Below are 27,523 nucleotides of genomic sequence, written 5' to 3'. Positions count from 1 at the left end.
GGTCTTGATTAAGATGTAGCCATGAACCCAGAGATTATCAAATCCACTTTGTCAATTGTAAACATGTTCTTCTTTGCCTTGTTAGGAAACTTCAAAAAGATTTCACCCGAACTGTTGCTGCAAGACTTCATTTGGGTAGAGGAAAACAAAGAGGAAGAGGAAGAATCAAAGAGAGAGAGAGAGAGAGAACACAATTTCAGAGAAAAGTGTTATGTGGGCAATAAGTGGACAATAAAAATGTATTTATAGGTGGTAGTTTTAAAAATTTTGGGGAGGTGTGGTATTTTGAGAAAAAATTATAAAATGGATGGCAGTGAGGGCCAAAAAAACAATATGACATCAGTTTTTCTTTCAAGAAGAACAAGAAGTTGATTTGAAAACTTAGAAGAAGAATTTGATTTGAATAGGCAAAAGGATAACTAGTTTTGAAACCCTAGGAGAATTGGCGAAAGACCTTTGCCAAAGAAGCAGACGTATTCAACTCTTATTTTTAAGGGGTGTTAAATATGACATGTTAATTTTTTAGCCTTTGGATGATTTTTTTATTTAGCTTAGGATAAAAGCCAAGCAATTCTTCAGAGGATCTGAAACGAGGGCTACAATCAAGCCCGTAAAAATGGCCCAAGTTAGATGAGTTAGCTTAATCCTGACCTTTTGTGGGCTATGAACTGGGGGGTTTGATATTGTGGCGGGCTTTAGCCCGACTGATACTATAGGCACGCTTAGTCTCGCTCACTGTGTAAAGGATAGAGCATGAGCCATGATTTATAAGCTCATCATCGCCTCCATTGCCGAAACCGAACCGACTCACACTGATTTCTAAATGAATTGATTGTTGTTGGTTAAAGATACGCTATGTTATTGCCGAAACCGAACCGACTCACACTGATTTCTAAATGAATTGATTGTTTGTTAAATAAATACACAACCTTAACTTCTCAAGGTTAAAGTTATAATTATCATCGCATTCTAATTCCAAATCATTTAAAGTGTGCAAAGCGCTTGCTCGGACTAGTTGCACCACAAACTCACGTGGTTTGAGCCCCGAGTTTAGTAAGAAGATCAAATAAAACAACATAGAGACGGTTTGTGGTCTATCAACACATTTTTGTTATGTTGCCTAGATCTAGTCTAAATGTCACCCCTAAGTTTTAGTACTCTTAGATATGACAACAACAAAATTGACGGGCATGGTGGAAAGGGCCTTGACTTGCAGATCAGTGGTCTCAAGTTCGAATTTCATGACACCTTGACAATGTGTGCGAGTAAACCTCCATCCCCTAATATCACTTGTATAAAAAGAAATGCCCCCACTTTTTGGGACCATTGGAGCAAAGGTGGCGACAGACGTGAAGTGTTGGGCTAGATATTAATGGGTTCCATTAATTTAAGCGATCCGATAGAGGAGCCGAATTTGGATGGGCTGAAAAATCAAGAATTTAGAGTCTTGGGTTGGAGAAAGCATATAGGCTATTTTAATTTTTCAATTGAGTATTTAGGGAAAAAATTGGAAGTCTGAAGCAAAAGATGTGAAGAATGTGAACTCAATGTGAACTCAGTGGTATTGGGGCGAGATATTTATATGCCTTTATTCTCGTAAGTGAACACTGAGTTCACATTCTTCCCATATTATGTGTCCCAACCTAAACCCTTTGTTCCTCCCTAACTTGAAACTAAGGGTGGCCACGGTTCGGTTCGGCCCGGTTCTTATCTTAAACTGGAATAAAAATCAGGACTACTTAATCGGTCCAATTCGGTCTGACGGTTCGATCCGATTCCGACTAGTTCGGTTCTAACCAGTTCGATTCGATTATTGGTTCCATTTGGTTTTGAACTGGATTATTAATTTAATTTTTTTTCAATTTTTTTTATATTTTTTAAAAATAAAAATTATAATAAAAAAGTTATTTTTTTGGCTTAAAAATTAACAAATGACCCAATTCATACAATGAGAAATTTTTTGAAGTTGAATTTGAAAAATTATTAATTATAAAATTTTAAATATAGCATTGGATTTTAAAATTTTGTAATAAAAAAAAAATACAATCGATCCGGTTTGGTGTGGTGTAAAATCGGAACTGAAACCGATTGGAACTGGTTTGGTCATGTTTGTTGACTTTTTTGGTCAATCGATTTTTTTCCCATTTTTTTTCACCGGTCCGATTTGGTATTTCAATTTTCTGGTCCCGATGCCCACCTCTACTTGAAACATATTGAACGCATTTACTTCTCCTCTTCCTTTTGCCAGTATGCCTTATTTGGTTTATGGGAAAGGAGACTTGAGAATGAGAAATCAATTGCTTTTCCATATTTTGTTAGTCTATGCATGAGAAATCGTTGCCTTGCGTATGGGAAAGTAGGGGGAAAGTGAAGCTCTCATCCCCTCTTGGGTTTTGTTTTCCTTCTCATTGGAAAATTTGGGAAAATGAGCCAACATTAAATACATATTTTTCATGACTATATTGTCCCCATAAAAAATTTAGAATCACAATATAGAATTAGATGCATTCATTTTTATTTGACTTCATATGGGTATAATTGGAAAATTAAACAAACTTTGTTTTACATTCCTTCACAAACCAAACATGTGAAAGGAAATAAAGTGGTATTTCTTAGTTACTTTACTTGGATTACCAAACATGGGAAATGAATCTCCATTTCCCATCCCTTGAGAAATGACATGGGAAGTGATTTACCCTCAAATCCGTTTCATGAACCAAACGGGCCTTAGGGCTGCAAGTTGGATTGGAAAATACAAATAATTATGTCAAATTTGTGCACAAAGAAAATTATTTTACATTGAACACAAGAAATCGTGTCAAACTAATTAAGTACTCTCAGAGAAGTTTTTGCAAAAAAATAAGTGATCTTAATTTAAGTACTCTCGGAGAAGTTTATGTGACATACATGACACCTTAGACATAGAAACCACTAGAGGTGAGCATCTCATCCGAATTATCCGCATACCGATCGTACCGTACTGACGATTTGGTTTGGTTTGGTTAAATTATTATTTTTTAATTTTAATTATTCCGATTCGATCCGTACCGAAATGTTTAGTTTGGTTAACGGAAACAAAATTCATAATCTGATGGAAACCCGTATTGATCCGATATTTATACTTATTTTATTATTTAAATACAAAACAAGAAACCAAAAGTAAATACAATCAGCATTTTGTATTACTCCTTTATCACTATTGTATCACTTCTTTTCTCACTATTGTATCACTACTTTATCACTATTTTATCACTGCTTTATCACCACTGTATCACTCTTTATCACCATTGTATCACTTACCCGGGTACCGTAGCACTTTTTAGTCGAGAGGAAGTTATTAACTTCCTATGTTTTCCAGTTTCGACATTTGTCCTGTGTTTTACCTGTAGCTTTCCAATTGTTGATCCAAATTTTATGTTCTTTATATGGTTGGATTCAGCATGAAAAACTAAAAAACCTTGGCGGAACAAATGTCAAAATCATTTACATATATGTAGGGAATTCAATAAAAAGAACACTCAAAGGTTCAAACAACAAACACAAGTGGCTCCTCGTACATCTTGATTATATATTGAATGATATAGTGACTAAGTTATTTGATTTCATACTTGGATGAATTAGACTATTGGATTTTTATATTTTACAAGGATAATTTAATGTATTTTTTTAAGAACTTATGTTATGTGATAAATTGTATTTTTATTAGTATATTTTTATTAAGGTACTACCGACATACCAACCAATCCGAACCGAATATTAGGTTAACCAATTTGAAGTCTACTGAAATCTTTGATTTAGTTAATGGAAGAGTCTTCTACAGTTCCGAACCGATCCGTGGCCAGGTCTAGAAACCATATATTGTGCCCACTAATTTATAATAATTTTTCTTTAGGAAAATCTATAATATGTGTAACGTTTTTTGTTTTTTTGGGTTTAAGTACGTTTTATTTTGTTATTTTCCTGGAAAAGCTTGAACCGATCTCCACCCAAGAAAAAATTGCTTCCATTCCACTTCCTTTTCTAACCCCTAGAAAAACCCTAGAAATTTTTTCACCGGTCCTCTCTCTCTAAGCTCTCTCTGTTCGGCGCCGCTGCCATCCAAGACCTCCATTTAAAACTCAACATTCAGACCTAGAATTTGGTTCCCAATTTCTTAACCCTAAGCTCTACTTGAATTTGGTTCAGATGGGCAGTAAAAAGAGAAGCTCCAGTTCCATGGAAGCCGCAGCTGGTGCTGTTGGTGATGGTGGTGTTAGTAGTTTAAAGAAATCGAAACATGAGATAACAGAAGCTCCTGGCCCTTCTTCTACTGCTCCCACTACTGCCAAACCCATGGAGAGACAAAAGAAAAGAAAAGCTTTGGACAAAGAGAGACGTTACCACACTGAAGAGACCAAACCCAAAGAACCCAAAGAAGCCAAGCCCATAACAATGGATATAGAATCGAAAACTGAGGTACCCATTTCAACTTCAGCTACTGGGGTTCTGCCGGAGTTCCATGTGGGTGTGTTTAAAGACTTGGCTTCGGCTGATGGGTCTGTTAGAGAAGCTGCGGCGGAAGCTTTGGCTATGGAGTTGGTGGAAGTGCAGAGAGCTTATGATGGGCTTGAGAATAAAGAGTTGGTTGAAGGTGGAGTGAAGTTGGAGGCTGAGAAGGATGATGGGTTGAATGATTGTGCGCCTTCGTTGAGATATGCTGTGCGGAGACTCATTCGGGGTGTTTCTTCCTCAAGAGAGGTTTGCTTTTCCTTATGTTTTGTTCCATTTGTTTTTGTGTATGTTGCATAATATTGGTGTGTTTGAAGTTTTTTTTTTTTTGTGATAACTATTTGCCATGGTTTTAAATTTAGGCTTTATTGAGTGTAAATCAATGTGTTCTGGTATTAACTTGAAAACCTTTGAACATCCTGGAATGATGCATGATTTTAAACACGAATGCATGTCTTTATAAGTTTGATTTGAGTTTTATGTACGCAATTTCATTTTATTGAGATAAACTTGAGAAGCTAATTTATAATGCAACTTTTCTGACTAACTTTTGTTATATGCATGGTTTGTATTGTTTTTGCAGTGCGCAAGACAAGGGTTTGCGTTAGGTCTAACTACTTTAGTAAGTACCATTCCCAGCATCAAGGTGAACTCACTGCTGAAACTCATTGTTGATTTCTTAGAGGTGTCTTCGTCAATGAAGGGTCAGGTAGGCATGACTTTTCCATATATTCTTTGATCCCGTTAGTGTATTCTTCCTAGAAAGTTTAGTAAGTTGTTTCCTTGTGGCATTGCAGGAACAAAGGGATCATCTTTTGGGTCGCTTATTTGCTTATGGTGCTCTTGCCCGATCAGGAAGACTAGCTGAGGAGTGGGTTTCTGATAGAAATACTCCGCTCATAAAGGAATTCACTAGTCTTCTCATTGCCCTTGCATCAAAGAAGCGATACTTGCAAGAGCCTTCTGTTTTGGTTATTTTAGACTTGATTGAAAAGGTATATTTTCCTGATAAATAAAATCTTGGTTTACTTGTTGGAAGTTTCTACTCTTTATTTAATGCCTTGTCAGATAACCATGATGATTTCAACTCATTGAATAAACTGGCATGTTTAGACTTGCTGTATAAACATAATATGTTATGTCATTGGACTGTATATCATGATTGGTCTGCTCATAAACCCATCTCAATATGTATTTGATTGAGTTATAACCCATGTGGAAGATCTTTTGATTCTTGGATTCTTGTTAAATTTAGTTTTAGGTTTTTTAGTTTATTTCGTCTAAGAAAGCAGTCAACAATTGTTAGTGGCGAATCCTCGAAAGAATGTTCCAAGCACTGGATGAATTGCCAACCAATCCATGAATTTGGTTGGTCTGCAGATAACTTTGCATGAATTCTTTGGGTTTTAATTTATCAGCACTCATATTAGGTGGTGTTTAAAGTTAATCAAATTTCTTGACCCCATCTTCTCTTGGAAACCGGTTATGCACTCTTTTAATAGTCTGGGTTTAAATTGGATTCTCTTATCATATATGTAAAATGTACGCATCCACGGAATTGTGCCCTCCAGCTGATCCCCCATGTAATGATCATAAATGAGCACTCTAGCATTTGTCCACGTACTTGCTCCTTGGTTGAATGTGTAAAATTAAATTCAAATGGCCCGTGATTTGGTCATGTAGTTGCAGAAGCCTTTGATGTAGATTAATTCCTATTGGACTTGGGCACTTAATCACTGAGTGCCGTGTAGTTCTTGGCACTTGTCACTGTTTGTGGACTAGTCTGCTGTTTCTCGATATCCAATTATTTTAGAAGAGGGAAGAAGCAATTAAAATTGTCTTTTTATTTCTTATATTATTGAAGGTTGGTTGCATTTACTGGTGAAGGTCATCCTTATTTGCTTTCACTCACTGTTGCAGACGTTATATGTTAGTTACATTGTTCATAACAGCACCTACGTTGTTTTATTAAAATATTCACCACAGATAGAATTAACTGTAAAATAAATTGCATTTCGTGTGATTATGTATTTCTGCATATGGCCTTCCTTTTTACAACTTTCTCAAGACAATTTTGTACCCACCTTCTCAAGACATTTTTGTACCCAAAATTTGGTACTTGACTATAAATCATGCTTTGGTAAACGAGGATTGGTTATTGTTGTAGAATTTAGACAGTATCTGCAGCAGTGGTGTGCTCTATGTTATGAAGTCTACATTGTACAGCTTGGTTGTGAACCTCTATTCTTTGTCCTCTAACAGGACCTTTATACACGTAGTTTTAATAAAGTTCAAGTCTGTAAATGATAAGAACTAGAAGGCTTTCCGGAAAAATGAAAGCATTCTTTATTCAAATATAGTCAAGAGAGAAATAAATCTCTGTATGCAAAATTTCCCGTGAAAAATTGTTGCACTTGTATCATGCCTCCATTTTGAGGGATTGAAGCGTTTTTGCCTTCGGGAATGTGTCTTTCTATGTGCAGAGATATGGAGTTCTTTGTTCTGTTTCCATTGCTTAGTTTTGGCTCCTCTTTAACTTTTTTTTTACCAGATTGGATTGGATTTTAAATAGGTAGGTCATTAAGTCATCATCATGTCCTAATACTTTTAGTTCTGCATATTCTATTTTTGCAGTTGCACTCAGAAGCCTTGCTGCATCAAGTTCTAGAGGCCCCAGGACTTCATGAGTGGCTTGAAGGAGCTATTGAAGTTGGAAATCCTGATGCTTTGCTTCTGGCTCTGAAAATCAGAGAAAAAGTTTCTGCTGACAGTGCAAGATTTGGGAAACTTTTGCCAGATCCATTCACTCCAAACAAACTTTTTGCTGCTGACCATATGTCTTCTCTTGCTAATTGCTTGAAGGTAGTGATGGTTTTGTTGCTGTGTTCCATATGTGTGGGTATGCATGGGGTGGATATCACTATGAAGGGAAATATAACTATTAACAAAAACTATTCCTAATCATTGTTTTTTTCTTTTGGATGGCAGGAATCTACTTTTTGTCAGCCTCGTGTACACAATGTGTGGCCTGTTCTGGTAAACATTCTTCTACCTGACAGAGTTTTGCAGGCTGAAGATGCAATGTCTGTTTCAAATTCCTTAAAAAAGCATAAGAAGAATCGAAAGTCTAGCTCTTCTGACGAAGAGATTGCAAAGAACTTCCAGTGCTTCTGCGAGGTGATTATTGAAGGATCCCTTCTCCCATCATCTCACGACCGTAAACACTTGGCCTTTGATGTTCTGCTTCTTCTCCTACCAAGGTTGCCTGCCTCTTTTATTCCGATTAGTCTGTCTTCCAAACTTGTTCAGTGTATGATTGATATACTTTCTACGAAGGATTCTTGGCTTTATAAAGTTGTGCAACATTTTCTTAAAAATTTATCTGATTGGGTTGGGAACGATGATGTGAGAAGGGTTTCTGTCATTGTGGCTTTACAGAAACACAGCAATGGTAAATTTGATTGCATTACACGAACAAAAACAGTCAAGGATCTGATGGCAGATTTCAGAACTGAATCTGGTTGCATGCTGTTTATTCAGAACTTGTTGAACATGTTTGTGGATGAAAGTCATGCTTCTGAGGAACCTTCAGATCAGAGTCAAACAACGGATGACAATTCAGAGATAGGTTCTGTTGAAGACAAGGATTCAGTTGGAACCATGGGAAATTCTGATTTTTTGAAAACATGGATTGTTGAATCCCTCCCTGGTATATTGAAAAATTTGAAGCTGGATACTGAAGCAAAGTTTAGGGTTCAAAAAGAAATTTTGAAGTTTCTAGCAGTTCAGGGATTGTTCACTGCATCTCTTGGCACTGAACTGACATCCTTTGAATTAGGAGAGAAATTTAGGTGGCCGAAAGCAGCCACCTCGAGTGCTCTTTGCAGGATTTGTATTGAGCAGCTCCAGTTATTGTTGGCAACTGCTCAGAAAGGAGAGGGGCCACGTGCTTTGCCAAATTGCCTTGAGCCAAATGATCTTGGCTCGTACTTTATGCGGTTTCTTAGCACTTTGTGCAATATTCCTTCAATTTCTCTCTTTCGGCCTTTGGAAACTGAAGAAGAAGACACACTGAAAAAAATACAAGGAATGGAAACTTCACTTTCAAGAGAGGTACTTACGTGACCTTTTTTAGCTGCACATATTTATTGGTGAGGGGAAGGGTGATTTCAGGTTTATGCATCTGAGCACCCCAATCCATTTTAATTTCAAGGTCTGTTCCGAATATTAGATTGGATGAAGTTGAATCAGACCACAATATAACTTAAAACTTTGAAATGAGTGAGGTTTAGAATTAGGGGAATGTGTTTCCAATGGTTATTTTCCTAATAAAGGCCAACTTTTTGCATTCATTTTAGGGTAGGTTTGATTCTGATGCAAGCCTTAATAAGACAACTTACCGATCCCTTGTTCTGGGGTCTTGTAAATTGTGTCTTCTAACCTTCTAAAACATGTTCTGTTGAACTACTTATGAACTGAAGTTTCAGATGAAAGCCAGTTAATTACTTTTAGTTCAGTCTTTCGGTTGCTTGGTTGTTATATCTTCTTCTATATGCTCTTTGACATGACATACAAATTCTTGAATTCTTTAATCACAGGAAAGGAATTGTGGGCTTAGTGGCGATGCAAATAGGTTGCATGCATTAAGATACTTGCTCATCCAGCTGCTTTTGGAAATGCTCCTTCGACCAAGGGAATACTTAGACACAGTCTCTGAGCTTATTATATGTTGTAAGAAAGCTTTCCCTGATCTCCTTGATTCTCCTGGAGAAGATGGCTTAGATGGTGATGATACACCTGCGGTAATGGATGTTCTTGTGGATACATTGCTTTCATTGCTGCCACAGTCATCAGCTCCTATGCGAACTTCTATTGAGCAGGTGTGATTTTGGGACTCTGGGCTTCTGGTTTTTAAATAATTTTACATTTATGCTATGCTTGAAATGCTAGCTCACTTCTATGATCATTGTCATTTATTTGATGTTACAATGTTGTGAATTTTTTATTATCTAGGTCGGCAATTTTTCTCTGATTAATTATCATGCACTGCCACTGATACTCGGCTGTAGTTGTTTCTTCTAATTCTATAATTTAATTAGTTGGGCTTTTTAATTCACTCAGCTGATGCTAGATTAGTAGATTTCATGCTGGAGCTACATTATTAGATACTGATACTTCGTTGAACTGCCAATGTATATATTTTAGATTTCTCTTGTGTCTGTCTACATATAGATGCGGGTACTTGTCAAAAGTGTCACTTTTCCAAGGAAAGCTATTTCAAGCAAAAATTTACTTGAATATTTGTCTGGAATTATGTTGTAGGTTTTTAAATACTTCTGTGATGATATCACGGATGATGGTCTGTTGCGGATGTTGATGGTCATTAAGAAGAACTTGAAACCTGCTAGACATGAGAAGAAGGCTGATAGGGACAACGTTAGTGACGACAACAATGACGATGATTTTATTAACATTGAAGAAGATGAGGCCATTGATGCTGAGACAGGTGAAACAGGTGAGAGTGATGAGCAGTCTGATGACTCTGAGGCTGACTCTGAGGCTGTTGATGCAGTTGAGGAAGTTATCAAAGAAATTCCTGAAGCTTCTGATGAGTCTGATGGAGGATGGGATGATGATACAATGTTCCGGATGAATGCTGAGTTTGCCCAGATGTGCAAAGCGAAAAAGAATGTAGCTGGGGCTGACACTGCGCATCACCAACTCATGCTGTTTAAGCTTCGAGTTCTGTCGTTGCTAGAAATTTACCTACATGAAAATCCAGGCAAGTGTGGTATTGAAATTAGCTGGTGTACGGAAACAACTTGCAATATGTTTTGCAAGCACAGATTAGAAAATATATTTTCTTCCATTTAAGTTTAATTGATTGAGGAGTAGGAGGTTATGTGTGTTTTATAAATGAAAATTGGGACTTATACATCATGATATTTGATGTGCACGGTACTTTTTCCTTTTTCTTTCTAACTTTTACTTTTTGTTTTTGTGCCTCTGGTTGACTCGATTGCCACAGGTAAACCACAGGTTTTGTTGGTGTACTCAAACTTGGCTCAGGCATTTATTGAACCTTCTACTGCAGAAAGCAGTGAACAGCTTGGACAGCGTATATGGGGAATTCTGCAAAAGAAGATATTTAAAGCAAAGGACTATCCTAAGGGTGAAGATGTGGAGCTACGTACCTTAGAATCTTTGTTGCAAAAGAACTTAAAGTTGGCATCAAAACCAATCAAGAGAAAGAAATCTGCAGCTAACCTGTCCAAGAAGAAACAGTCAGCCTCCTGGAACCGACCCAAAATGATTTCTGCCCTTGCACAGAGCTCCACTTTCTGGATTTTGAAGATAACTGAAGCAAAAGGTTTTTCAGAGACTGAGCTGCAGGGTGTTTTTGATATTTTCCAGGGTGTTCTAGTAGAATATTTCAGTAGTAAAAAGTCTCAAATCAAATCTGAATTTTTGAAAGAAATATTTAGAAGGCGGCCATGGATAGGGCACCATCTTTTTGGCTTCCTTTTGGAGAAATGTGGCAGTTCAAAGTCGGATTTCCGACGAGTAGAAGCACTTGATTTGGTGAGTGAAATATTGAAGTCCCTGGGTTCCACTGATGGAAGCGGCCAGGAAGCGTTGAAGAACATTATGAAAAGCCATCTACAGAAACTCTGTCGTTTGGTAGAGCAATTGTTGACAAATATGCCAGAAAAGCAGTCAAGACGGGCTGAAGCGCGGAAGTTTTGTATCAGGATTCTTCAGATGATAACAACCCTTAAGCTGACCAAGTCTTTCCTTAAAAATTTAGCCCCAGATGCTCATACCAAGTGCGAATCGCAACTTGGTGGTCAATTTATTAATATGAAGAAGATAGTGAATGAGTAAATGTGCTGAGCCTCATGAATTGAGTTATGTTTCTTGTGTATGTTAAGTCGGGAAAGTACTTCGTGCTAATACCAATCACCATTTTTGACTTTTGGAACAAGGTTGGGCAGATGTCTATTGTTTGCCTCAATTTTTCTGAGGAAGGTACGTTTATAACTGAGAAGAATTTTGCAGTTGAAGCATTTTTTCAAGTTTTTTGTGTGATTCCATTTAGTAGGTCACTTTTACGGTTTACGAGGTTTTAGTTTTCAGATCGTTTTATGAGTTAAGTCATAGCAGGCAAGTATGTGTGCAACTATCTTTAATTGAATAGCCTCGTGGCACTTGAATCCCAACTCTCTTCCGTTGTCATATAGCTTGCTGATTTTCTTTACTCTTCTAGCGGCCTTTTGATTTTTACCTATTCAGAAGAATTTTCAATTTCATTCATAAACTGCCGATGGGTCTAATTTTGTGCACACCACGTCTAAAGTCTTTGACCTCTGGTTGTTGAGCGCTGCATATTATGTGAGCTATCAAATGCCAAATAGGGACCAATTAAAAAGTAAACAGGATTTTGACCCTTCATTATGTCTAGAAATCTTTTTCCTCCATTCTAGAGGAAGGGGGGATGGAGATACCTTTTTCGAAGTCCGAAAGTGACCTGAATTGTAGTCAACAAAACAGCATTTGAAAGGCTGTATATTTCCTCAAAGAAAAAATTCAATGCTGCACTTGATAATTTGAATACAATTTCAGGACCTAGGAATTGTTAAAAAGGGAGAGCTACTTTGGTTTTTCTGTGTGTTCTGTGCAGAAACTATAATCTCAGCACAGTTGAAATGTCCAAATGCTCACTTCGTCAAATCGAAAAGGAATCCAATAATACTTTGATGTTGCTGCCTTGCCTTTTACGATGGAGCATATCCGTTTTAATCAACTTGACTAAACTCGTATCTTTGCATAAAGCAAAACTTAACCTTCTGCATAAACAACAATCCGTTTTAATCAACTTGACTAAACTCGTTTTAATCAACTTGACTAAACTCGTATCTTTGTATAAAGCAAAAACTTAACCTTCTGCATAAACAACAATCGCAATAATAAATAATAAATATCAAGTCCCACGTGGATGTTTCAGCATCAAACACTTTCAGTTTGTTGGACCAGCTGGTTGGTTTATTTAATTCAACTTTTTAGGATTAGAATATCAACTTTGATTGATTCGTTCGGGCATTGTTCATCCAATTGCAGTCTTGCTTGCAGATGCAAAAGAGCACATCATCAAACTTGTTCATAATGGTAAAATTGGTAATGGAGTAGCACATGCTTATTAGACAGGCAAGCCTGGCAACCATCATGCCTAGAAATTATTTTCTTCCATTCCATTCATCTTTATTTAAGTAACCCACTAATTAGTGATTAATTAACTAACTACCCATCAGGATGTTGTTTATAAAATACAATTTCCAACAAAACTTTGCATAGTTGATGAAATGGAAGGCATAGAATCTGTTTGTTCGAAGAAAAGGGAAAGGGGTCCAGTTGTGTTGTGGCTATATTCACCAAAAAGGTCCCTTGCCTCTTATGCTTCATTTATTGATCAAGCAAAAGATGTCGGGCAAATAGAAAAAAGACAACAAAGGCACAAGAGCATCTGCAATTGGGGAAAATTATGTACTAGCTCTCTCTGTAAATTGTGTACAAAGTGTTTCAAATCTCTAAACTTCTCTCACTAACTCTCTTCTTCTTTCCACTACTCTGTTTCACTACCTACTCACCTACAACAATTTTTTCATCATTTCACAATTTTTTTTACACCTCCAAGCAAAACAACCAATGCTCACTTCCAATTTGCAAGCAAGAACCACCACACAACAAAGTTCACAAATTTACTTTTGCGCAGTTCTGAGACCTGCACAGAGTAAATATGCAATTCAGCCCATGGCCACAAAAAACTACCCCATAAATCCACAGAAGATCAGCAGCAGCATCATAAATTCACAGAACAATATCAGCAATTCATACCTCATCAACACGATCCACTCCCCATTCAAAAGGCCCTTCCCACATGGAAAGCATGCTCTCCAGCCAGCTTCCCCCACATTGGTCTTCTCTCCAATGTCCTTCAATTCAATGCAGAACGCACAACTAGGACTGAGCATTATCATCATCTGAGTCACTCCCTGATGAACTACCAGAATCTGAATCTGTAACAAGCCCAATCGCCACACATTTAAGCATTTAGTTTTTGTTTTTTCCAATGAAGCAATAATTAAAGTGGTTTTACACCAATGCCAAATCAAAAATTGCAGTATTGGGTTTATACCGCTTGATGAGGAGGAACCACTGCTGGAACTGCTGGAGCTACTTGAGCTATCACTACTGGCATGGCCTCCCCCAACATCTTTCTCAATCTCAACTGGTGGAAAGCTGCTCATTGGCATGTCATCACCAATGTCCACATCTTCGTCTCCTGCTTCACCTTTCTTTGCCCTCTTTGGCTCTGTAGTTGCTGCAACATCAACTTTCTCACTTGCAGGTAATTCCTACACAACACAAAATCACAACCCCAATGAGCAAACATTGTCCAAACGAAATGACAGTATAGACACAATGCCAATGTAATAAACTTCAAAATTCAATCAGTTATTTACCTCGTGGCCTCTGTTGGAAGCAATGTTGCTATTGCTGTTGCTGTTGTTGTTGCCCATCAATGCTTGTCGCTTAATCTTGCTAACCATCTTCTTCCAATTGGTCACAAGCCGATCAAGCTCCCAAAGGGTCTCTGTATCAACAGCCTCAATGTCAAGCTCAATCTCATCCCCATCCTGCTTTAAATGCCCATTCCTCTTCTTTATAATCTGCACAACCTGCTCCATCTTGTCCTGAGGCAAACTCTGCAACCCAACTCCCAACTTGTGCTTCTCCTCCATACTCATCTCCCTCTTATTTGGGTCCTTAGCCTTGGGCTTCGGCTGCTTCAACGGCTTCACACCTGGGCCCTTTACCTGTGAATTTTTCCGTACCGGTGACGATTGCACCAATGCTGGGTCTGGGTTCGATGAGCTCACTGGGGCCTGAACCGGCGGAGCTCGAACCGGGGGAGGCCGAACCAGCTCAGGCTTTTTCTCGATCCGTACAGGTGTCTCCCTTTTTGGAACCCTCTCCGGCTCAACATGGTTCCAAGAACTCGCCTGCAACTCCTCATCAGAACCCTTTTCCGACCGAAACCCATCTCCCGATTTCTCATTCAGAGGCTGAAACAACTCCTCAAACCTCAATCGAAGCAGATCAGCAAACCCATAGACCTCGTGTCCTTGGGGATTGTACCGCATGGCATTCTCAAAAGTCAATCTCACATCTGCAGCGAAATCGAACGGCGAAGAATAGATACCCTTGGCGAGATTCGTCTTCACGGTGCCAAGATCCATGGGATTCTTGATTATGTCGTAGTAATCGTGAAGCCCCATAGTCACAACGTCGACTGGCTTGTTGAAGATCCATGCGTGCTTGTGCTTCATCAGCTTGGACAAAATCAAGCCACAATTCTTCATCAAATTCCCATTCTCCAAATGAGACCGCTTGGAATTGGAATTTGATTCCTTTCCGTGAGCAATCGGCAAAGGTCGTTTCGACCCAGCAATCTTCTTGTTGCCGATGGGCTTCTTGTGGGGCGGCTTAGGGTTGAAGTCGCCGGCTTCGATTCGATTCTTGAGAATGCGAATCTGGTCTAGCTCCGAGAGAAGACGGCCCTTTAGCTCCACCAGCTCCTTTCTCGAACAGCTCGCGATGTTGAAGCTCACGTATTGGGCCTGTACGAAATTCATGTCGTTTGTGTTTGATCGGCGATGATGGTTGATCGACGACGCGTCGTCTGAGGCTGTCTGGGTGACGGCCGGCGACTCATCGTTGAAATCGGGGCGGTCAGCTTTGAATTGTCGCTTGTTAGGGTTAGGGTTACGGTTACTGTTTGAAGAAGAAAAGGGGACCTTCCCCATGAATCCTCCGGCTCCGGCTCCTCCACCTCGGGGCTGTTGCGGCCAATTGGGTTCGTTCCGGTTCGCTAAGACGGCGGACGCCATAGCTGTACGGTTTTCGAAGCTTCGTCCTCGGGTAGGGTTCCAGCTGAGCTCCGGCTAGGGATTCTCAATGCAGGTGATGGACCAGGCACCATGAATCGGCCTAGGCGTGACCCACACGCGCCATGAATTGATCCCACGCGCCGTCAGCTACTGGGGAAGAGAGATACAAAAGATGTGTAGAAAGAAGTTAGGGTTTGGGGATTTTACCCTAATCTGAGCGAGGAACGAGAGGAGGGCTAGGGCCGCTTCTTAAAGGCGGCCAGATCTACCCGAGGACGTTTCGGGCAGTTTGTGAACCGTCGATCTGGCTGGGGCAGTCGATCTCACGGTCGAAGATGATTCCCTTGCTGCCCAGGATACTGACCGTTTGATCTGTCAAGGACGGTGCGGATGGAAAAAGCAGACACACGTGGGGGATTCTGGAGCGTCCGATGGAGAGCGAGGTTTCCTCGAGGCGGGATCTGTGAATTTTGGATTTGATTTTGGGGTGAATTTGGCGTGAATGTGTCGTGCATTTAGGGTTTTCCAAATTATTTTGAAGCGTAGGGCCCACCGATGATGACGTGGACTGGGCTGGGTCATTCGCGACTATGAATCCCGCCGTGAACGAGAAGTTAAGCGCACGCGCAATGAGGGGCAAGTGATGGTGAAAACCCGTGTGAGTCTCCCCTTTTTTTTATTCAAGGGTATTTTGGTAAAATCACATCTGATACCATACTGGGTTATGAGGAACGACAATAGTATATCAGCCTCAGAGAGACATCTGAAACGACAGAAATTTCGCCCCCCTCCTTCCCCCACGGTGGAAATAAAATAAAATAAAAAACTAAAAAAACCCTGCTCTTGAATTTAAAATAAAACAATTTTGGAACAAACAAAAAGCTACAAGTGAATTCTATTTTCCCTTTTTGGAATCCTTAGACGATCGTCTTTGTAATTTTATTTTGTTTTATTAAAAAAAAGAATTTTATTTTCTCTTCGAATTTTGATACGCAAATAACCCTAAAAATAACCCTTTGATGATCATGCAAGCGTCACTATATATGTGATTTTGATTATTATTATTATTATTATTTCCATTAATGAGAGTAGGTTTGGTTGTTAATTACAGTAAGGTGCTTGTATTGATAATATAATATTTGAGAGTATTTATTCATGAAAAAGAAAAGTAAGGAATTGTTACATTGGAATTGCATGTACCAAAATGAGGTGGACAAAAAGAAAGTGGTGTGTTTAAGGAAATTCAAGATCAAGGATTTGGATTTGGGAATTGATGGGAAATCTTAAGCTAGGAAGTAAGCTTTCTTCTATAAATTATCAGATGGATTTAGGTTTTCCATTTTAATGCAAGGTACCCACTTGGATATTAGTTTGAGTTCGACTATTTATTGATGTCTAAAACCATACTCAAAGACTTCATTTAATGGATTAAACGATATTTCACCTTGGTTTTTGTTTTCTAAATTGGCCCATATAATTTTCACATGTCGATTCAAATATTTATTTTTTGGTTCGAGTTTATTTCTTGCAATTCTCATCACCCAAACCATCTTGCAATCACTATCATTACCACCACATTGTTTCAACCATTACTAGAACTGCATCCATTATCGAAGCTATCTTTATCGTATTACAATCACTTTAAAAATATTCTTAAAAGGACGGAGAAACAAGATTCCATTGTAGAAAAGAAAGTGATTAAATTGTTGCCAAATTTTCCAATAAATAGTACCCAAAAAATTCTTGAAATGACGGAGAAACATGATTCCATTGTGATACAATCCACTCAATCATATTAATATGAGAATGAGGAGTAGTAACACCAAAATCTTTAAGACGATTCCATATTAATTTGAATACCGGACATGAAGAAAAAATGTGCGTAAGTTTCAGGAAAAAAAATTACAAACATTAAATATATTAGAAATATGAGTAAAATGAGAAAGTTGTTCCCTAGTATTAAATCTTCTTTGTAAAAACAAGCAAGAAAATATGTAATTTTGGGAGGTATCTTTAATTTCCAAGTTCAAGGAAATAAGAGTATACTTTAGCATTATTATAGTTAATTTGAAGACGCGTAGCTGAATTAATAGAGAAATGATCAGAAGACGAAGGTTTTATCATATATATATATATATATATATATATATATATAATTTGGCTCATACTTTCATAAATGTCAAGTTTTTGTAACAGCTTTCAAGTATAGAGTAACACTCACTTAATAGAAATAAATGCCCTCAAAACTAAAACACGTATTAACCTAAAAAACAAAACCCTAGTAGATAAAAATTTGGGAATCAAATTCAAATGCACATTTGTGGAGAGTTCTAGACCTATTACCATGGTCAAACAGTGAGTGCAATTTTTCCTTTCATAAGTTTCATTGATGCCATGGCAGAATACATTCCAGCAACTCGTTCTTTATAAAAGACAATTCATTTAGGGCCCATTTGATAACCATTTCGATTTTATTTTTCATTTTTCATTTTTTGTGCTAGTGTATAGAGGAAAATGAAAGTGAGAGTGGGAGTGAGTATGAGATTGAGAGAGAGGATGAGAGGGGAGGAGTAACAAAATTGAAAATAAAATAAAATCAAATAGATCTCAATTTTCAGTTTTAGTTGTCACTTTTGTTACTCATTCCTCCCATCCTCCCCTCTCATCTTCCCTCTAAGTCTCATCCCCACTCTCATTCTCACTTCCATTCTCCCTCTTGTTCCTCTATACTTTAGCACAAAAATTGAAAAATAAAAACTAAAAACTAAAATTGAAATGGTTATTAAACGGGCCTTAACAACCACTATTTATTGATTGTCATGTCATTCTTAATACCAAGAAAGAGAACATTAGCATGCATAGAACCAATTGCATTGAAGAAATCTTGTGCCTTTATCATGGAATTAACAAATCCAAAATTACAAATGCAAGAACACAATAATCTTTGACTAAACCTAGTTTACGCACTATGACTTACATTTTAGAGCTAAGGTTGTGGGAACACATATTTTGGTAACCAATAGATGGACGACATGTGGAAAAGGAATATTCCTTAAGTCAACCGATTCCATAAAATCAAGATGGGAATATCTCCCAAATCAAGGATGAGATTTCCATAAAATCTCTTTGATTAATTCCAATCTCCTATTTATGGGTAAGAATAATCCTAACAAAATAAGGATTATTCTTCAAACCCTAGCCTACAAGAAATCTATAAATATATGGCTACATCACACATATGAGGTAATATGATCTCTACCCTTGATACACCCTCTCTCTCACACCACTCTCTTATTCTCGGCTCCGGCCACCTGGCTCTCATAGTGAGAGAAGACCTCCATCATTTATGTTATCTTAGTATCTATTTACCCTAGTCTTTTTCACATGGATTGAGGAAGAAGAGAGAGAAGGAAGCTTGAAGGGTGAAGAATCTACTTGCGAATATTCCCCGTGCATAAATTTGCTCAAACATATTTGGTGCTTTCATTGAGAGATTCGAGATATACTTAATGTGATACTCTCGAATCCAAATAAAGGGAAATTTGTTTTCCCCCTCATAAATCAAATTTGTCATTGATCCAAAGCCTTCAAATCACCATGGTGAGAGGCCTCACCTCAAGGAACACAGCGAGAACGACCACAGCATCACCAGAGAAATTCTCTTAACCCATCCATGGCCGTGGTGAACACATCTTTTTTTTGAAAAATCTATTTTTTTGTCATACCAAACAACCAGAAAAATTGGAATTTCAGATACAAAGATTTGGGTATGCCTCCAGCCAAGCGATACAGAATCAACAAAAACATAAAAGTCACGACGCAGCGACTTGCTCCATCACTGGCCGACCATTAAGCCACCACGTGCCGCACGACCCATCCCTCCATGACCAAGGGTCTCCGTTCTCCAAGCCCAAAGGCTCACGCTATCACCAGCCCGGGCACGATTGGAAATTTCTCCACAACCATTGCCATCCTTGAAATGACGGCCTCCACCCACGTTTCATATCGCTGACAATGTTATTGAACTCATGGATGTCTAAGGATCGAAAATTGAGGCGAAGAACTCTAATCCACCGCTGTGAAGTAGCAGGCACAACCAAAATTAGAGGTCTCGGCCAAGCTTCGATCGGAGACTTTCTTGGGGACTCCTTGCGACATCGACGATGTTGTTGGAATCATCTACCTTCAAACTACACGAATACGGAAGGGCGTTGCCATCTAAAGCTGAAATATGGATGACGCGCCGTCCACAGATCCGCCAGAACTATCCAACTCCATCAATGCCATTCCACTCATCTCCTTGCGATGCCACCACTACTATCGAAATCGGAGTGCTCGGAATTGTAGGTTTGCTTGGGCCCCACACACGGTAGCTATGAGTCGGTTCTTCTCACGCTAACAAAGGGCAAGATGGGTCAATTTACCCCTGCAAGCCTGGAATCCACCATTAAAGGCAAAGATGTTGACCCCTGCAAATTTCCACAAACTACTTGATGAAATGCTCCGGAGGCGCGACACACGGCGGTGTGCACGCTACTTGCGCGCAACGTTTCCTTTGTTTTTGTTTTCCTAACGTCAAAACAATGACATTGTACAAATTACCTTATTTCAATTTTCAGCATTTTCACTCTCATTTATTTTTATATTACTCTATTTACTTAATTTTACAATGTAAATAAGGAAGTACCCCCGATTTGGATTCAAATAAAAATACTAGAAAATCAAATTCCCACAAATCAAAATATTAAAAAAAATCAGCTTTTGTACAAAATATAAGAAAGACATGATCGTCGCCATCAACTACTTTATGAAATGGATCGAGGCCGAAGCTCTATCATCTACTAAAGAAGCTGACATAAAGCGATTTGTCTGGAAGACTATCATCTGCCAGTTCGGTTGCCCACATACGCTAGTCATCGACAATGAATCGTAATTCATTAACAAGCAGATCACCGAATTCTTTTCGCAGAGATTGAAAGATATCGAAGGAAAATGGGTAGATGAGTTGCTCGGAGTCATATGGGCTTATCACACTTCCAAAATGAGACCAACAAGCGAAATCTCATTTTCCTTAACCTATGAATCTGAAGCAATCATTCATCCTCATATCACTATTCCATCCATTAGCATCAAGATGCACAACAATTATCATAATTCCAAGCAGATGAAGACCAACCTTGTCCTACTTGAGGAAGAACGGGAACATGCCATCGTTCAAGTTGTAGTTTATCAACATTAATTGATATCCTACTACCACAAAGGAGAGCAACTTAGTTCCCAGTAGATGACTAACTCCACACCACTTCAATTCGAAGAAAATTCAATTTTTCATTCAATGAAGTCTTCGAAAAGAATAACCCTAGGCAGATCAAGACACCCTTTAAGTAATGATGGGTTAAAATAACTCGCGATAGAGGAAGGCACCCTCTACATAAGCGGTGGGTAAACATTTAAAGAGTCCTTCAGGAGATACAAGTCAAACAGATCGTTCCTAAAAGATCATCAGGGAGACGCGTGGCAATTACAAATAAAGCGTCCTCTGGGAAACGCATATCAAACATATTGCTGTTCAAAAGAGTCCTCAGGGAGACACATGACATTTATAAATAAAGCATCCTCCGAGAGACACGAGTCAAACAGACCCCTATCCAAAAATATCTTGAGAACGCAAGACAACTACAATGAAGCGTCATCCAGGTGACGCAAGCCAAATATGCCACAATCTAAAAGCAACCAAGGCGTCAGCAGGTCACTCAAGCAGTTCACAAGACTTAACACAAATTAAAGTTAAAGAAATAACTTAAGTTTTCATAGCAAAAGTGATCGACTGGCCAGAGTTCAACAAAGAACAAGCGATCAACAGATCCAGAAGTTCAAAAATATTAGTGAGCAGCTAACATGCCCAAATTCTATGTTCATGACAATATCCTACTCACCTCAAGCAGAAGACAAAAATCGGTTGGTCACAAGAACTCACATATAACAATGCTTTGGATATATGGGTAAAGCAGATCAGCAATTCGAGACATACCATAGCAAAACATTGCACTAGTTGGCCAACTCAATAGCTACCCAGTCCAAGCTGACCTAAACACAACGTAGCTGCTAAGCCAATTTAGTGATTGTCCCATACACCAATAATGAATCTCAAAAGCCTCCTCTCGTCAGGAGCCCAACTCACAAAAGGAGCTCGACCTTAAGAAGGAAGTCCAGATGCAGTTGGAAAGCCTGATAAATATTTATCATATCCTGCATGCCACATAAGCGCCATGCAGAAGTTGGTTACACATAATTTGACAACCAATAGATGGTCGACTGGGAAAAAGGAATATTCTTTAGAGTAATTGATTACCCTAGTTAAATCCTATTTAATTATGAAAATTATCTTGGATTTAAGATGGGAATTCTCCCCAAATTAAGGATGATATTTCCATCAAATCTCCTTGATTAATTCCAATATCCTATTTATGGGTAAGAATAATCCTAACCAATTAAGAATTATTCTTCAAACCCTAAGCCTACAAGGAGTCTATAAATACATGGCCACATCACACATAAGAGGTAATCTAATTTCTACCTTTGAAACGCCCTCTCTCTTACGCCACTCTTTTCTTCACGGTTGTGGCCACCTTCATACACGGCTCCGGCTACCCAACTCTCCCCATGAGAGAAGATATCCATCCTTTCCATTTATCTCAATATCTTTTCCAAGAATATTTAACTGAATTATGCATCAAATGGCCTTTGGCCAACACACCCAGGGTGTGGTCTATTTACTCCAGTCTTTTTCGCAGGGATTGAGGAAGAAGAGAGAGAAGGATGCTCGAAGGGTGAAGAATCTACACGTGAATATTTCCCATGCGGTAATTTGCTCAAATAAAGGTTCTAGAACATTGTCCCAAACATCGGGGCCACAATGGTTGTGTAGACCAATCTTATGGCTTTGTATGACATATTGTGCCTCCCTCTTTGAACCACAAAGCAAAGAATTTAAATGGTTTTATGTATGTGCCAATCCAAATATTTGACATATAGCAATACATCAATTGACCCATGATTCTAAAGGGTTGTTTGATAACCATTTCATTTTCTTTATTTAAAAAAAATATATGAAATTTGAAAACATATTTGGCAACAACTTTAAAGTGTTTTCAGTCTTCAATTTTCGTTTTCATTTTTTTGGCTCTTATTTCATTCATTAATTTTGCATCACCGCACATGAAATATGAATACTAGTCATTTGGGAACTCCAAACTTTGACCCGACCGCTCTATTCTTGTGTTTGGTTACGAACCCAGTTCAAGGTTTGGACCTCCATATCCAAATTCACAAAAAAAAATCCTAATCCCAAAAAAATTAATATTCGCTAAAAAATACTAAGAACTTTTTGTAACATGCACTTTCAATCTATGACCTCAAATTCACAAATTGACCCCAAAAAATTTCATTTCCAAGTTTAAAATAAAACTGAAAACTTAAATTAGTTACCAAACAACTTTTGTTCATTTTTAAATTTTCACTTTTTTTTAGAACTGAAATTAGTTACCAAACAAGTTTTCAATTTTCAATTTTTGAAAAATGAAAAATGAAAAATGATTTTTGTAATTTGAAATGGTTATCAAACAAACCCTAAGTTAATTTTGTTGGACACTTCTTTTGCATTTTTAGGTTTATGTGGGTTTTATTCTCAACGCATTTGAGCCCATTTAAGTGATATTTTTGCTATATTTGAAAGCTTTTTTCATATAAAAATTAAAAATTTTGCTATGTTTGAATTTTATTTTTCAAAATTTGAATTTATAGAGAGAGAGAGGGGATCCAAATGGGTCTCGAGCGAGGCTGGGGGTGGATCTCGGGTGGGAATGAGGTGGTTGTGTGGTGGCGTTGTGCTTGGGGGTATCCTGGGTAGAGAGAAAAATAAAGGGTGAGAGAGAGGAAGATACGGAGAGGACAAGGATAGCAAGATTGTCGCCGCCTGCATCCATAAGGACTTTGCTTCCACTCCAACAAGGAGAGCCCAAGAAGAGGACTTGCATTGGCTGCAAGTGAATCCAGATCGAGTTCTCGAAAATCGAGCTTGTTGGCTTCGCAACTCAGGGAGTCACGCGATTGTTCAGCAAGTCGAGGCCTAGCTCTGAAATGGGCTTCCCATAATGCGTCATTCAGTGAGTTGAGTCGAGTCGAAGCCTCTCTCTCCCTTTGTAAATTTCAGTACTTTTTTTCCTTTATGGGTTCTCTTACTTAGCAATTTATGCAAATGAAGTTGCTCCAAGAACAACAACAATGGTTGCGATAGGGTTTGGGGAAGAAGATAAGTTAGAGATGGATATTTATTTATTTTTTAAGTTTTTTTTTTCATTTATGAAATAATGTTGTTTTATTTATTTAGTTTGGGGCCCACTTGGGCCACTTTATATTAAACTTGTGAGTCATAGTACCACCACATTAGCTTTCAACGGAATGACTAACGGATATATTAAATTGGTATGAAAATAAATATTATGTATGTGACTAAGACAAAAAAATTTTGATGTATCGAACTCTAAAGTTTGGTAAACTTTACCATAGTAAAGTGAAAATTACCCTATTTAATAACACTTAAGTTGCCTTATTTCTATTAAATAAAAACTAGACTTGATCTGGGACAACTAAGGCGGTAGATTAGGGTTTTAGACAAGTTATCTTTGCAATTTATTCTCTTTAGATGGTTTCAGTTCTTCAACTAGCTTAGGTCACTGGAGAAGTTTTACCCATATCCGTTGTATTGCTACTTGGATGGCTCTCTTTGTACTTTTTCAGTTGATCTAATAAACTATTATCGCTTGTTCTATAAAAAACCATTCATGTCATAATTTAAGCTGCCTCATTTCCTAATCCAAAAAGTGGCTAAATTTATGAATTGAAGTGAAATTTACATATAGATCATAAGATTTTTGAATGCAAAGTTACTGATTAGTGAATAATTTTTAAATGATAGAGTTAGAGATTTTTTGGCCATTGGAATGCGTAAATGAATAATATGACTCATTTCGCAACCTTTGGCACCACTAAGTCATCACCTAAAGTCCCAATCCCTTTTGTGCCATTAGACTTGAGACTCTTTGTATCGCCCATACTAGTAAGCTTCAAACTACTTTCTGTCCGATAAACAAGTATGGTAAAAGTAAGGGTGTATTCGGTTCTGTTATCGACCGATTCACCCTCTGACGTACCGACCGACATCATCAGTATATTGGATTTGAGATTTTACAATCCGATCCAATGTGTTCGAATGTCAAGATCCAATCCAATCCAAGTACATTGGATTGGATTGGATTGGATTGGATGATCGGTTTGTACGAAAGTATGATAATGACAAATATAATCGTATAGTATTCAATCCGATAGAAAATATCATTAAGTATGTACTAAATAGGCATAAATAAATTTTAGAAAACATCACTACAACGTAAACTTCGACATTTAGAGTTCAAGTTACATCCATTCCTTAATAAAAGAAACACTAAATTAAAGTCAACATAAAAACTTAGATAACTCTTCAAGGTTCCAGGTCCAACAATCTTTTAATTTCTTTCTTATCCTTATATTATCCTGCAATCAACAAATATGTATATATAATTAAGACTCTTAACTTAAGAGAGTTGAGATATAATGAATGTTAAGATAACAATATTAGATAGAAAGAATGAAACAAACTTACGTATGACCCAAAATTTCTACAAAAGAAGAAAATACCATATTAATATAAATATAACAAAAATAGTACTAATTAATTTCAACTATGAAACTTATCTTAAAATAATATTTACCTGATTCAATTTCTTTCATCTCATCTACAATCTCAAGAACATTGGTTTTTGGTGAAGAACGTAACCAATTTTGAGTGCAAATGAGTGCCTCCATTGTTCTTGAGGATAATGAACTCCTAAAGGGATCTAGAATGCGACCACTAGTACTAAATGTTGATTCAGATGCTACAATAAAGACAAGTATTGCCAACACATCTCGTGCAATATAAGAGAAAATTTTATATTTTTCAGAATTCATCTTCCACCAACCCAGGAGATCAAAGTTCTCATTTTTTGGATTCTCACATGTTTAATTAAGTACCTGCCAACTTCTGTTTTGGACTCTTCACCATCAGTTTTCTCCACAAGTTTCATGAACCTAGTAGTGAAAGCAGTAGCAAAATCTACTTCATTACTATCAATCTCCATCTCACTTGGATTATGAGTCTCATCTTATGTGCATCATTTTCATTGTAAAGCAATTTATATTGATCATACAATTCTTTTAACTTGCTTCTCACTTTACTTGTCATCTCGCTAGCTTTATCCTCACCATACAACAAAGAAAAATAATATTGCAAATAACGTTCCTTGTAACGAGGATCAAGTAAAATAGCAACAAACAAATACATGTTAATTTACTGGTAGCTTTCCCAATATTTTTTGTATTTCTTCAGCATATTTTAAGCCATCATCTTTAAGAAAAACATCTTTACTATGACTCTATCTTTGCAATTGCACATGAAACACACAAAGTTGTTTCAGAAACAGATTTAAGGTTACATACAAAGTACCAGAAAATACTAGAGTTGCATCATAAGAGACTTTTAAAAACTTAATAAAGCAGCGGGCATTATTCCAATCCAATGAGGTGGGAGCCCTTTTCCTTTCATCCATACAAAACTCATTAACATACTGTGTATCTTGTTCCTCTAAGCGTTCAAAAGCTTTTTGATATTTTTTTGCAACTTCTAACATTAAATAAGTAGAATTCTACCTTGTCGGAACATCAAGACATATAGTTTTATGTGAAGAAATTTTCACTCGCTCCACATAAGCCTTAAACTTTTGGGACCTCGTTGGAGAAGACTTGACATGTCTCGCCAGATTACAAACTCTGGTGATTGACTCATGATAGTCTTCTAGACCTTCCTTAACAATGAGATTTAGTATGTGTGCACAACACCTCATGTGCATATTTTCACCCTTCAATATTGAACCATTCTAATTATTCACTTTGTTTGACCAAAATGTAACAACATGATCATTTGAGGTTGCATTATCAATTGTCATAGTCAACACATTATCAATTTTCCACTCTAGTAGACATGTCTCAATTGCCCTTCCAATTGTATCACCTTTTTGATTTACAATTGTACAAAAATTCATAATTTTCTTCCGTAATCTCCACTGATCATCTATATAACGAGCTGTGAGACACATGTAGTTAAGATTTTGGAGAGATGACCATGTGTCTGTGGTGAGACTAACTCTTTGGCGATTAGCAACTAAATAATCCTTCAACTTTATCTTCTCTTTCCTATAAAGCTTTAAGACATCTCTTGCAATTGTAACGCAAGATGGGACTTGAAGTCTAGGTTCAAAAAACGTAACATATCCCTAAACCCTATACAACTCTAAAGGGTTGTTCACAAGTATAATAAATCTAATAATTGCTTCCCTACATGCCTCTGGACTATAACTTGTAGCAATCAGTTTGCCTTCCTTCTCGCCTTTCTTTGATTGGAAAGAAAAAGTTTTTTGCTTCTTAATATCTCAACCTGGATACTCTTTACATTGATTTTCCAAATGACTCAACAAGTTTGATATCCCATTTCTTTTGCTACCACATGCATATACTTTATTGCAATATTTGTATTTTGCCTTAGGATTTTTTGGATCATCTTGCATTTTAATAAAGTGCTCCCAAATAATTGCAGGAGGTCTAGCAGGTTTTCTCTTACCTTCTTCAATAGGAGCAGAATCATTGGCTTTGGTTTCTTGTGGCAACACTTCAACATTTGAAGGCTTGAGAGTATCAGGCCCATTAAAAGTTGAAGGTGCATCAGTTGGTAGTTGACTAGTATTTCCAATTAGATTTTCATTGGAAGTTGAAGTTGCAGTAGTCACCTATTTCAAAAATACTCCATCAATATTTTCATGCTTGAGAAGATGCAAAATGAATAATTGAATAATTGAGTTTTTGAATCCAAAATAATGAAAACTTACCAAGCAAGAAGATGCAGATAAAGCCATGGTGTTATGTTCTGAAAGGTGAAAGTGAAACTAAAAATTTGA

At 37.6% G+C, this 27,523-nt stretch overlaps 2 protein-coding genes across 2 annotated transcripts; one reads left to right on the top strand and one right to left on the bottom strand.

Moving 5' to 3' along the window:
- The first annotated feature begins 3,962 nt into the window (after positions 1-3,962).
- On the top strand, positions 3,963-11,564 carry LOC103335799 (DNA polymerase V family). Its single transcript, XM_008238823.3, has 8 exons — positions 3,963-4,737; positions 5,072-5,197; positions 5,286-5,483; positions 7,123-7,350; positions 7,477-8,601; positions 9,087-9,368; positions 9,811-10,270; positions 10,517-11,564. Exons 1-8 carry the CDS (start codon positions 4,186-4,188, stop codon positions 11,371-11,373), a joined length of 3,828 nt encoding a protein of 1,275 aa, XP_008237045.2. The 5' UTR covers positions 3,963-4,185; the 3' UTR covers positions 11,374-11,564.
- A 1,446-nt stretch (positions 11,565-13,010) lies between these two features.
- LOC103335800 (transcription factor GTE7-like) lies at positions 13,011-15,661 on the bottom strand. The gene is made up of 4 exons (XM_089053781.1): positions 14,010-15,661; positions 13,682-13,901; positions 13,381-13,562; positions 13,011-13,267 (listed from the first exon to the last, which is right to left on the bottom strand). The coding sequence occupies exons 1-3, from the start codon at positions 15,435-15,437 to the stop codon at positions 13,504-13,506; spliced, it is 1,707 nt and encodes a 568-aa protein (XP_088909907.1). The 5' UTR covers positions 15,438-15,661; the 3' UTR covers positions 13,011-13,267; positions 13,381-13,503.
- Positions 15,662-27,523: the final 11,862 nt, after the last annotated feature.

This window comes from Prunus mume, linkage group LG6 (assembly GCF_029339155.1).
Source record: "Prunus mume cultivar Tortuosa linkage group LG6, ASM2933915v1, whole genome shotgun sequence".
In the NCBI taxonomy this organism is placed as follows: domain Eukaryota; kingdom Viridiplantae; phylum Streptophyta; class Magnoliopsida; order Rosales; family Rosaceae; genus Prunus; species Prunus mume.
Note: the sequence above shows the minus strand (reverse complement) of the source record. Positions and strands in the feature narration are given on the sequence as shown.